The 13,238-nt window shown below is 40.3% G+C and overlaps 1 protein-coding gene across 3 annotated transcripts in view; it reads right to left on the minus strand.

The window, feature by feature from the left end:
• IL1RL2 (interleukin 1 receptor like 2) overlaps positions 1 to 13,238 on the minus strand; it is a 40,386-nt gene that overhangs the window by 10,147 nt on the left and 17,001 nt on the right. For all 3 annotated transcript variants that reach the window (XM_049651283.1, XM_049651285.1, XM_049651284.1), the window contains 4 exons: positions 12,585 to 12,659; positions 5,025 to 5,154; positions 3,886 to 4,022; positions 1,972 to 2,115 (listed from right to left, as the gene is read on the minus strand). In XM_049651283.1, coding sequence (XP_049507240.1) covers positions 1,972 to 2,115; positions 3,886 to 4,022; positions 5,025 to 5,154; positions 12,585 to 12,659 — 486 coding nt within the window. The remainder of the gene's footprint in view (positions 1 to 1,971; positions 2,116 to 3,885; positions 4,023 to 5,024; positions 5,155 to 12,584; positions 12,660 to 13,238) is intronic.

Consider the following 13,238-nt stretch of genomic DNA (forward strand, 5'->3'; position numbering starts at 1 on the left):
AATCTCATTGGAGTACATAACTTATCATAAGAAAGACACATTTCATCTATTTCCTCATTTGTATTTGCCACCCGTTACTCCACAGTTCCCAAATAACTCAGGAAATATCCCTAAGGGATACAATACTTGGAAATAACATCTGGGACAAATCGTAAGTCTCATCGCTAACTCGTTGTCAAAGCCAACGCTCAGAGAGGAATTACAAGGGTAGTTCTCGTAGACGGAGCTGTAGAGATTAATCATAAAGTACGCAAGTACTCCTCGGAATTAAGAAAAAAATAGAACCCTGGCTTGACTGTGAGCCCCGATGTCCAAATTCTCGGCTCGAATTTGGGCTGTAGCCTGCTCCCAGCAGAGGGTGGGGCTCCCGGAGTCTGTCATCTGCTCAGCTACCGACCGCCCCCCCCCCCCCACTCTGGGTGAGTCACTATTCCTTTTATCTCTTCCTGCTAAACTCCACCTCACCAGCCCACAGCTACACAGGCCCTCAGCTCTCAGACTCCTGGGAGTCCCAGTGAGTCCGGGAGTGAGCCACACACCAGGGCCAGAGATCTGGAAACACCACTGAAGTCTCTGCAGTTCCCTGCCAGGCAGTAAACAGAGGGCAGCTGGACCACTCACGTGTGGGTGTCAGAAAAGACAAGTGGTGATGCACTGGTCCCCTGCCCCACAGGCAGGCAGGAGCGTGGCCAACAGGGAGGCTCTGCAGGGACTGCGGCCCCAAAGACAAACCCCACGTTCAGCTGACTGTCCGCAACCTAGAGGCTCTTCAGGCTGCGCTGGACATACAGAGTCAGGTTTCCGCAACTGAGCTATGCCATCAAAAGAGAATGCAGGGGCGCCTGGGTGGCTCAGTCGGTCGAGCATCCAACTTCAGCTCGTGAGCTCAAGTCCCACGTCAGACTCTGTGCTGACACCTCAGAGCCTGGGACCTGCTTCAGATTCTATGTCTCCCTCTCTCCGCTCCTCCCCTGCTCGCTCTCTAGCTCTTTCTCAAAATAAATAAATAAATAAATAAATAAATAAACTTTATTAAAAAAAAAAAAACAAACCCATGATGGTGGAAATGCCTTCTCCTCGGAGTTTCAGGATCTCACAGGCATTTGTGTGTTGAGTAGTGCTGGCAGGACAGACGCTTCGCAGACCAAACTGAAACCCAGGGCAGAGTGGCAGGGGCAGCTGAAGGCTTTGGCCTTCAGACAACAAGATGCCCCTTGTGCCCTAGGTCCTTGCTCAGTGCTTTCCTGGACTTGAACTCAGTTGTTCCTACAGTACTCTGTGAGGCAGGCTCTGATCATTTTCTCTCCCTCCCTCCCTCCTTCCTCCCTTCCCTCTCTCCTTCTTTCCTTCCTCCCTTCTCTCCTTCCTTCCTTCATGTTTCTTTCCATTCTATAGCCCAGAGAGAGAAGAACCTTAAATACTTTCTAAGATCACACGGGAGTAAGTAGAGAGCCAAATGCAAACTCAGGTCTCTCTCCAGCCTTGAGAGTCCTCTGACTCTTAAATCTTTCAGGTACCAAGCACAGGGCCTAGAATGAGCTCCAGCCGCAGGCAGCTCATCACTCCTCATGATGTAAATTCTGTTCATGTGCCGACCATGTTGAAGATGCATCGCAGATGGGGAGCCCTTTGTCGCTCCAGGAGAAATTGTTTTCTTTTGGAAACACCAGAAGATGTGAGAACCGCTCTAAAATGGTCACAGTGGGACCCGGAAGATGATTTGCTCCTGTTGCTTTGCAAATATTTGCTCAGTCACCACTAGCCTGCAAGCCTTATTTAACTGAACAACACTGGTGACCACAGACCAATTGTTTCCCTGAAGCATGAGAAGTTCCAGGAAGATTCCTTCCTTCCAATTTGCCAACAACATGAAAGGCAAGCTAGTAAAATATGTGAAAGTATATTTACAATGGGTATACGGATGAGCAACAACCAAGTATGAGGCATTTTTCATTGGTTACCCACACTTACCTTCTTTGATCTCAGTAGAAAGGAAGGCACTTCGATACCAGAGTACAATGTCAATCTTAAAAATGTTGTAGATGTATGTGACAGACACTGCTGCGCCTATCAGGGTGACAAGCCCTCCTATCAAGTAAGCTTGAACATCCGGGGCTACAAATGACAGCAAATAAATACATAAATAATCAAATAATCATAATACAAAGACTCAATTATACACTTTACTTATACAGATGACATTACAAATACCAAATGGAAATGTGTGAGAGGTCAATGAGGATACTGCTTAAATATTTTTTTTACAGTTACATAACAGGTATATGGGAGTAGAATAATCTAGCGTGGACCATGAATTTCAGGAAGCAAATGTGCTCTTGGGAACCTGGGGAAGGAAATCCTGCAGAACTCTTGCTTCTGATGGTGGATACAGCATGGTTCCTATGCATGAGAACTGCTCCCAAAACACACACAACCAGGTCTTACTTAGTCAACACTAGACTCTCCAGAGGTAGAGCCTAAGCGTGTGTATTGGAAGACCTGGTGGTTCTCTTGAACATTCCTGATTATTCCTGTTATAACTGCTTCCACAGGCACCAAAAATTGAGCAGCAGGATGTCTGTCATAAATAAAGAGCCTTCAACGGCCTCCCCTGAAAGCCAACTCTGTTGTCTCCATAAGGCTGGCAGAGAGCCAGACTGCCCCCTTTGTGCCGGCAAGGTCTGGGCTGGGGGCCTGCCTGCAAGGCACGATCTCAGAAAGGGCGTCTACCCCTGCTCTGCTTGTGAACACCACTGCGGAGCAATTATGGCAAAAGCAGTGGGTGGGAGATGACCAAGAAGCAGAACCAGTTCCTCTGGAATGTCAAGTCCCTAAAGACATGCTCCCACATCACCACCGCCGCCACCACCACCACCACCACCGAGAAGAGGAACACAGCCTTCTCCCTTACCACAGCCCAAATCAGTGCTGCCACGGAAGGAAGGAGGCTCTAGGAAGGAGAGAATTCGAAAAGTGGAAGAAGGACAGAGGAAGAGAAAGTCTCTCCATTCTTAGAACCCACCGCATACAACACTTCCTTCATCAGCCCCTTCCTGATGCTCTAGTCCCCACTAGAAGGTGTGTGTGTGTAGGGGATGGCCTGGCCGGGGAGGGGGGGGGGGGGGATGGGGGGGGGGGGCTCTCTTTTCTTTGAACTCCCAGAGCACATCCCTTTTTTTAAATACTCCTTAAAGATCTTATCACGACCTGCCCTAAGTCACACCATACTGCAAACAGTCTGAGGTGGAAGACATCTCCATGCACTACTGCATGTCTTTAAATAAATGGCACAACAAAGCATCGTGACTAAAACACATTCTGGGTCAACAGAAATAGCAACCCATTGATTAAATCCCAGCACAACCAAGTGGATCTGCTCTGCACGCTGGTGCCCAATCTCATCCTGACCATCTGTTTGAACCTCTAGCTTCTGTTAGATAGATCCGCCCTTCCCATCCATCCTCCACTTCTCTTTGTCCTTCCCCAACTCTTGGAACAACAACGCCACCCCTCCCTTTGGGAGGACCCATGTCTGGGAACCTGTAATGTATAGACTTCATGGATCTTGGTACTGTAATGGTCATGATAAGAAGACCATGTCGTGCAATATTTATGAGATTCATAAAGCCCCTGGTAAGTAGACAGGAGTGATGGCCAGATATTCTTGAGTTGGTCATTCATCGCCTTCAGGAGTGTTGATATTCTCTGCTCTGGAAATGAATTTAAAACCATCACCTTTCCAAACAGGAAATGAATGCTGAGTTCTTCTACTGACTATCACCCTGCTGCCTCATGCCAAGTGCTTAATGCCATGCTGTTTTCATATGTGTCTCCTTGTCATTGTTTTGAGCCCTCCAAACAGCATGTACCCCACCGAACAACTACCTGGGAGTTTTAAAATAAAGTACGCTGCCGACACTCCAGCATGGCAAATGAAAGGATGGCCATAATCTTCCATTTTCACTTCTGAGAAGGTTATGTTCACTGTGTAAAAAATATGTTTCTGAAAAGAAATGTGAGATCTGTAAAAGAAAAGAACCACCCAGTTATACAGGAGTCATATTTACTCAGCCTACTGTACCATCTTCAGTCTAGAGAATAAAAGTCTCTCCCAGAGAACACTTTGGGCCATCCTGTTACCCTAAGAAGGCTTCACGGAGTGGCTCAGTGAGGTGTGTGGAAATTTTTCATTTTCTTCTGGAAGGTGACAAGGAAGTGTGGCTCTGTTCATTACAGATAGCATCGTCAGCCCTCCAGAGCCTTGGCCTGGTCCTCTCCACTTATCCTAACTTATCAGCCCTGCAGGGTTCAACACAATTTCTCCTGCCCTCTGCCTTCCGTAGTCTTGATTTATACCACCCAATGTAAACAATCACAAATTGGGTTTATACCACTCAATTAGCTAATGATTAAGTCCTATCTCCCCTAAGAGTCCCCGTGTTGCTGCCTGTTTTGCTACTGAAGCCTAGAAGGTCTATAGCTCATGATATAACTAAACAGGAATGAGGCTGGTTTTAAGTTGGGAGAAATTGATCTTGTTGCATGAAGGCCATACTTGATGCTTTGCCTCATGTGTCTGACTAGGGTGTAAGCAGGATTGATAACATGAACACCTCACACCCCCCTGATTCAAGAAGGTTTGGCTGTGCATAGCACTGGCAAGATCTTTGAGAGACAAAGCCAAAAGGAGTAATGAGGGATCAGTGAGAAGCATCTAAAAAAAGCAGTACTAGCATCAAAACACTTCATGTTTATTTTTGAGAGAGAGAGAGAGAGAGAAAGAGAGAGAGCATGAGTTGGGGAGGGGCAGAGAGAGGAGGGAGACAAAGAATCTGAAGCAGGCTCCAGGCTCTGAGCCGTCAGCACAGAACCTGACATGGGGCTCGAACCTATGGACTGCGAGATCATGACGTGAGCCAAAGTCAGCGCTCAACCAACTGAGCCACCCAGGCGCCCCCAAAATAATTTAAATGAAGAAATTCTTGCCAACTTTTAGGGAAGTCAGAAAAACACACAACACCTACTCAAATCCTTCTCTGATTCGTTTGGATTCATTGTAGTAATCATCCACCAAGGTGTCATTGACTCTCCAGGATCGGAGATTTGTATTATCCCTTGTGTCTGTTATATTGCAGTCTACAGTAAGGGTAGTGCCTGTAAAAAACAAATTCATAAATATTACATGAAAAGTCTATAAAAAATGATCAGCTAAACAAAACCTCTTGCTTCTGAGCCTGGAATATGTTTTGATTACCAAAAATACCCCCTTGGAGGTCAACGTTAATCTACTTTATTCTCTCTTTGGACAGAGATAATAGGGGACAAGTGGCCTTCCAGGGTGTCTAAACAGCCGAATATCTGGCCAATGTCTTCCACAGTATTAGGGACACAAATACTAGTTCTAGTCTTAGGAAACTTAGCAAAGAACTTTAAAGTTGACAAAGTATTTCACACACATTGTCTCCTTAGGTCTTCATATCCTCAAAACTATACTACAATAAAAAAAAAAGGAGGTGCTATAAGGTCCATATTACAGATGAGAACACTGAGGTTCAGATAGATTAGTGACTTGCCCCCAAGGTCACACATTAGAGAAAGAAATGAGACATGAGCTCTGGTTTTCTAGTTCCAAATCTTCCAAATACTTTACCAATCGTGACCCCTATCCTGACTCCACACACGTTCACAAATTATATTTAACAATTTTATATTTTTATTTTATTTTTATATGTATTTATTTTATATTTTTCTTTTGTTTGGTTCCATGAGCCTAATAAATTCCATCTATTTACACGACATAAAAAGTTACTCTATTTCTAAATAGTCTACTTCATGTTTCTTTATTCCAGCTGGAATTAAGGTTTTTAAAAAAAAAAAATTCTCAATTATAACACATGTATAGTAAAAAGTATAGAATATACATATAAAGCGCATATCCATACCACCTTCACCCCATCAAGAAAATAGTATGGGGGGTGCCCGGGTGGCTCAGTCGGTTGAGCATCCGACTCTTGATTTCAGCTCAGGTCATGATCCCAAGGTCATGGGATTGAGCCCCACATCTGGCTCTGTGCTGGGAGTGGAGCCTGCTTGGGACAAGAGTGTCTTAACTATTAGTCAGTCTTTACATTTCCCTACCAACATTATAAATAGATTCAGCAAAAATGAAACTCTATTGAGATTTTGGCTCTCCCTCAAAACCAAGGAAACGGGTTTAAGAGTTCAGTCTTGAGTGTGTTATTTCTTCTACAGGTTTCTAAAGATAGATTTTTAAAAATCAGATTAAGGGTGTTCCCTTACATTTGTAGTTTTAAAGGAAGTTTAAAAAAAAAAAATTCTGGGGCACCTGGGTGGCTCAGTCGGTTAAGCGTCTGACTTCAGCTCAGGTCATGATTTCACGGTCCGTGAGTTCAAGCCCCGTGTCGGGCTCTGTGCTGACAGCTCAGAGCCTGGAGCCTGCTTTGGATTCTGTGTCTCCCTGTCTCTCTGACCCTCTCCCATTCATGCTCTGTCTCTCTCTGTCTCAAAAATAAATAAACAAACAAATTTTTAAAAAAATTCTAATTTAGGTGTTCATGGTTTTTGGTGTCTATGAGGTGAATATATTATTTTTTCTCCTTTGGTTTGTTAATACAAAATAAAAGAATGAATTACCTAATAGGAAGAAACCCAACTTAGGCCACAAGGTAACATTCTTTATGTATGCTGTTAAAATAAATTTGCTAAAAATGTGCTTAGAGTGTTTCATCTGTGTTGATGAATGAGATTGGCCTGAAGTTTGCTTTGTAACAACGTTCATTTTGGGTTTGAGGGTTAAGAGTTTCCTGACCTAATATAATGAGTTAATGACTGTTTCCTTTTTCTGCTCTGTGAAACATTTTGTTTAAATTTGCTAAATTTCTTTACTAACTGCTTTGTAGAGATCATGGGAAAAGCCAACTAGATACAGAATTTTGTTTGTAGCAAGATTTTTAAATTTATAGTCTTATTCCTATTCTGAAATCTTGTGCCAGATCCTCTGTGCTGATTTTTATATAAAATGCCCATTTCTTTTTAGATTTTCAAATTGTTTGGCACTAAGTTGTTCAGAATATCCTTTTGTGATCTTTTTTGTGTGTATATGATCTATGGTGATAGCCTCTTTTTCCTTCAGATTGTCCCTTCCCTCGTTTCTTAATCATCCAGGGGGCTACCAATCACATCCCACTTTCAAAAAAAACAATTTTTTCTTTGTTAATCACTCAATTGCACGTTCATTTACTATTTCACTATTTTCTGCTATTACTTTTCACCTCATCTCTTCCACTTCTTTTTTTTAAATTTTTTAAAAATGTTTATTTATTTTTGGGAGAGAGACACAGCATGAGTGAGGGAGGAGCAGAGAGGGAGGGAGACACAGAATCTGAAACAGGTTCCAGGCTCTGAGCTGTCAGCACAGAGCCTGATGCGAGGCTCAAACTCACAAACTGCGAGATCATGACCTGAGTCAAAGTTGGACGCTTAACCGACTGAACCACCCAGGCGCCCCGATCTCTTCCATTTCTGTTGGATTTATTTTGTTTCTCCTTTTCTGTCTTCGGGGGTGAGCGTGCTGCTCATAGATATTGCAACCATCTTCTTTTCCTAACTCAGGTTAACAAGCGTGCTCTGATCAAATCTTTGTATCTCATCAACCTCACTGAAATCTTTTTATTAGTATTCACTGTCAAATAATTTTCTCATTTCTATTTTTATCCATCAGCTATTGAGAGGAGTTGTTTTTTTTTTTAATTTTTTTTTAAGTTTATTTATTTTTGAGACAGAGAGAGACAGAGCATGAACGGGGGAGGGGCAGAGAGAGAGGGAGACACAGAATCGGAAGCAGGCTCCAGGCTCTGAGCCATCAGCCCAGAGCCCGACGCGGGGCTCAAACTCACGGACCGTGAGATCGTGACCTGAGCTGAAGTCGGACGCTTAACCGACTGAGCCACCCAGGTGCCCCGAGAGGAGTTGTTTTTATTTGATTGTTTATTTGATTTGATATGGTTATTCTAATTGTCTTTTTATTACTTATTTCTAACTTCTGACAATATGTAGTTGCAATGATTTCAATCTGTTGTTATAGGCCAATATATGGTCTATTTTATCAAACATTTCATTGTGCTTAGAAAGAATGTGTAATCTGTAGTAGCTGGGCACAGGGCTCTGTAATATAAACATCAGGCCATTCGTTGGACACATTTTGTTTGTCATGATAGGGTGTTCTGTTTGCCTGTTCTATCAGCTATTGTGAAAACCGTGGCTGGTATTATCCCATTATTTTTCCATTATTAGTGTAAATTGGTCCATTTCTCCCTGTAATCCTGAACTAACTTTCTCTCTTTCTGTATGTACACACACACACACACACACACACACACACCTTTAAGGCCATGTTATTATGTATCTAATACGTTCAAAAATGAACTTTCAATCATTATGAAGTATCCCTGTTTATCTCTAATAATGCATTCTGCCTTCGTATCTACTTTGATATTAGTATAATTATACCAACATCACTTTGGTTAGTGTTTATATCATATATCATTTTCCAGTCTTTTCCAGCATCTTATAGACAGTCCAGAGTTTTAATTTCTTGTTCAAACCCAGTGTGACAATCTTAATTTGGAGCATTTAGTCCATCATATAATTGGTGATATATGTGTATTTAAATCGACTAACTTATATAGATATTTTATTTGTAGCAACTGTCCTATATCTGTCTTTTCCTCCTTGCTTTCTTTTGATTCCTTCTTTTGGATCGCTGCTTACCTTGCTCTTGATTATTTTTTATTACTCCATATAACCCTATATTTTAAAAATTATTATTATCTTAGGGCTGCCTTAAATATTAAAACATAGATCCTCAAACTTATCAAAGTCTGATATTACTGATATCTCCACTCTCTTCTAAGAGAATGTAAAGTCTTAGAATGTAATTACATTTGACCTTCTCCTAGCATACAGGCAAATGCTGTTGGGAATTCTAACGTCATGTATATTTTAAATTCCATGAACAATCGTCATTATTATTGCCTTATGCAGTCAAGATTCATTTAGATCTGCTCACATATTTACATCAACATTGCTCTTTCATTCCCTCCTACATAGCTGATTCACAATCTGGAAACATTTCCTTCTGCTTAAAGAGCATTGCAGTAGTTCCTTTTAAGACTGTGCTTGGCAAAGTTTGTCATTTTTAGTTTGCCGTATTTTCACTGATTATAAAATTAGCAGCATTTTTTTTTCAGCATACAACCTCTGTTATTTCCATTGAAGTTTCAAACAGTGGTTTTACTGTTGCACACAGAGCGTGTCTTTTTTTTTTCTTTTTTCCCTAACTTTTAAGATACTTTTCCTTTGTTTTTGGTTTTCTGCAGTTTCACTGTGGTATTTTAAGGTGCAGGTTTGGTTTTATTTATCCTGCTGAGTCTCCTTAGCTTCCAGGGTCTTTTAATTGATGTGTCTATCAGTTTGGAACATTCTCAGATTATCATTTAAATAATATTGCCTCTGCTCTCATTTTTCTCTTTTCTCTTTCTTCTAGGACTGTAGTTACATACAGGTTAGCTCTGTAGATCCTCTTCCTCTAGCCTCTATATTTCTTATTCTTTTGTCTCTCTGTGCTCAATCATGGACATTTTCTCCTGACTTATATTTTAGTTCAGTAGTTCTTTTTTCAAATGTCTCATAGGCTATTAAACTCTGTATTGAATTTTTTGTTTTGGTATTGTCTTTGTCAGTCCTGATGTTTCGTTTGTTCTTTTTCAAATCTGATATGCTACTCTTTTTAAAAGTTTTCAATTGTCTTTTGAAAATTTCAATCATGTCTTTTCCTTCCTTGAACATAGTAAGCACAATTTATATATATATATATATCATTGTTTTGGTGTATGTTTTTTATTGCAGATGAGTATATTTTCATATTTTCTTAGTCTTTTTTTTTCTTCTGTGGATTATTCATTTGCCCCATTTGGATTATTCACATTCCTTGATTTGTTGGTATTTTCCATAGAAATTATATTACCTGTTTTTTAATACCTCTGTTCCAAACATTCTCTCTTAGTTTGTCATTCACATTTTGATTTTACCATTTTTCACATATACATACACTTAAATTTTTTATGATAGTCTAATTTTTAAGATATACACACACATATGTATACATACATATAGATACATATATACATACATGTGTGTGTGTGTGTGTGTGTGTGTGTGTGTGTATCTGGGACGCTGGGGATCTGTGTCTGCTGTATGTGGTCTACCATCTAGAATTTACTGAGTCAAAAGTTATACATATTTGTGAAGGGTCTGAATACATACTAGATTTCCCTCTGCAGAGTCTATACCAGTCCATTGACTTATTTATCTATTTAGCAACTATTTCTTGAGCACCATCTTTTTTAAAAAATGTTTATTTATTTATTTCGAAGAAGAGACAGAGAGAGAGCAAGTAGGGAGGAGGCAGAGAGGGAGAGAATCCCAGGCAGGCTCCAAGCTGTCAGCACAGACCCCAACACAGGGCTCGATCTCACAAACTGTGAGATGATGACCTGAGCTGAAATCAGGAGTCAGGTGCCTAATCGATGGAGCCACCCAGCCACCATAAGCACCTTCTGTGTTCTAGAAATTGTTCTGAGCACTGGTGATATCAGAGGGAACAAACCAGATGCAAAGCTTTCTCCTAAGAAGCATAGATTCAAATAGAATTAGAGATAACAAGACAAGTTCAAAATATGTGAGGTAGTGATAAGTACTTTATGAAAACATAGAGAAAGCTCAAGGGCTAGAGCATGGTGGTGAGTGAGGTGTGCTATTTCAACACGGTGGTCAGGTGAGATGACATTCAGTGGAGACCCGATGGAAGTGAAGAAACAGACCATGGGGATGTGTGTGGAAGAGCGTTTCAAGTAGAGGAAACAGCAAGTGCAAAGTCCCTGAGGTAGAAGTGTGCTTGACTGTTCAAGGAACAGCAGGTATACCAGTGTGGTCAAAACAGAAGGACTGAATGGAGAGCTGCAATAAATGAGGTCCAAGCACATGTGAAGTGCTAACAAGGGGAAGTCGACCGTGGAGGGCCCCACTGGAGGGCCCCACTTTTTCACGCTCTTTATTTCTTCTATTTGAATTTTAGTCTGAGATGGGAAACCTTTGGAGAGTTTTAAACCTAAACATTTTTAAATGATTGCTCATATTCATGGCTGGTCATGTATCAGAACACTCCCCATAGTATCCTTGCTAATATTTGGTATTATATATGTTTTAATCCTTACCAATTTCATGGATAGATATCATTGTTTTTGTGTATATTTTTTATCACAGGTGAATATATTTTCATATTTTCTTAGTCTTTTATTCTTCTGTGAATTATTCATTTGCCCCATTTGGATTATTCATATTCTTTGATTTCTTGGAATTTTCTATAGAAATTATATTAGCTGTTTTTTAATATCTCTGTTCAAAACATTCTTAGTTTGTCTTTCACATTTTGATTTTACCATTTTTTACATATACATACATTTAAATTTTTTATGATAGTCTAATTTTTAATCTTCTGTGATTTCTTCCACTGGTTCTATGTGTAGAAAATACATCCTTCTGAGGTTGGACATAAATTTATCTTTTGTTATTATCATTATTATTTTATTTGAGAGACAGTAAGTGCTTGTGAGCAGGAGAGGGGCAAAGAGAATCCAGAGCAGGTTCTATGCTTAGCATGGAGCCTGATTTGGGCCTCAATCTCATGATCCTGGGACCATAACCTGAGCTGAAACCAAGAGTTGGACACTCAACCAACTGAGCCACCCAGGTGCCCTGATTTATCTTTATGTTCTTTTTTTTTTTTTTAATGTTTACTTATTTTTGAGACAGAGAGAGACAGAGCATGAACGGGGGAGGGTCAGAAAGAGAGGGAGACACAGAATCTGAAACAGGCTCCAGGCTCTGAGCTGTCAGCACAGAGCCTGACGCAGGGCTCGAACTCACGGACCACGAGATCGTGACCTGAGCCGAAGTTGGACGGTTAACTGACTGAGCCACTCAGGCACCCCTATCTTTATTTTCAATGGTACTTTTGAGGACTTATTTTTATATGTAGTTCTTTAATTCATCAAAACTGTATTTTTGTGTCTGATATGAGATAAAGAATGAACTACATATTCTTCACATTTAACAAGTTTTACTAATATTGCACATACACTATATCTCTTTCTCTACATATCTCCTTTACTAAATTTCTGTGTATTCCAACATATGCTTATTGTTTTCTGTTATGTTATCTAATTTTTGTGTTTGCATACAAATATCAGTATCTATTTATTATAGCTTTATAATTAAACATACTTTAATATTTACTAGAAAAGATCTCTATTTCTTCTTTTTCTCGCTCTTTATTTCTTCTATTCAATTGTTTTCCTGCTAACTTCTTCCAACATTTTTGACATGAATTTTTAACAAATGCCTTGTCAAATTTCAGGACAGTCAATGAAATTTAATTGGTTTTATATTAAACATGTATATTAATCTCCCCTTATGATTTCAATGGCTTCAATAATTTTACTCACCAGGTTGTACTTCAATTGAATTGTTTTTTGGGTAAATGATTTTAGGAATTCTTCCTGCATATCCATGTGTTTCTGCTAAGAAATCAAACCCACGTGAAATTGCATTAGAATCATGTATGATACCTTCCCAACTACTTATCCAATGCTAGTGTAAAGAAAACACGGTACTAAGCAGATCTTCAGTTAATACTAGTCGAGGAAAACACAAAGCTCATGGCATGATGAAATGCCACCCCATAAATACCTATTTTGAAACCAGAAATAACTGAATTGCTAAGGAAGAGCCCTAAGCACTGGGCTACCACGAGAGCTCCCTTCGCCATTCTGTATTTGGTATAAATGTAAACTGATGAGATTGTGTACTAAAATCTCATTACCTAATAATCCAGATGCAGTTTGTACGCAGTGGCTCTAAGCAAAGCTCTGGCCTGGGTCCTACAGGGAGATAATGATCCTAATGTCTCACTGCTCCATCCTCTCTCCCTGCTTTTCCACATTCTTTATATCCCATCCTCTTCCATTATACTTCCACTGTATCACTGTCTTCCCTTGTGTTGACTTGTCAGCCCTTCAATTTTCTCCACTTCTTCTCTTCCCAATTTGTCCACCAACATTTAGCAATCACCTGCTTAGCCCCACGTGCCTCCTCTAGAT

This window comes from Panthera uncia, assembly GCF_023721935.1.
Source record: "Panthera uncia isolate 11264 chromosome A3 unlocalized genomic scaffold, Puncia_PCG_1.0 HiC_scaffold_11, whole genome shotgun sequence".
Classification (NCBI taxonomy): domain Eukaryota; kingdom Metazoa; phylum Chordata; class Mammalia; order Carnivora; family Felidae; genus Panthera; species Panthera uncia.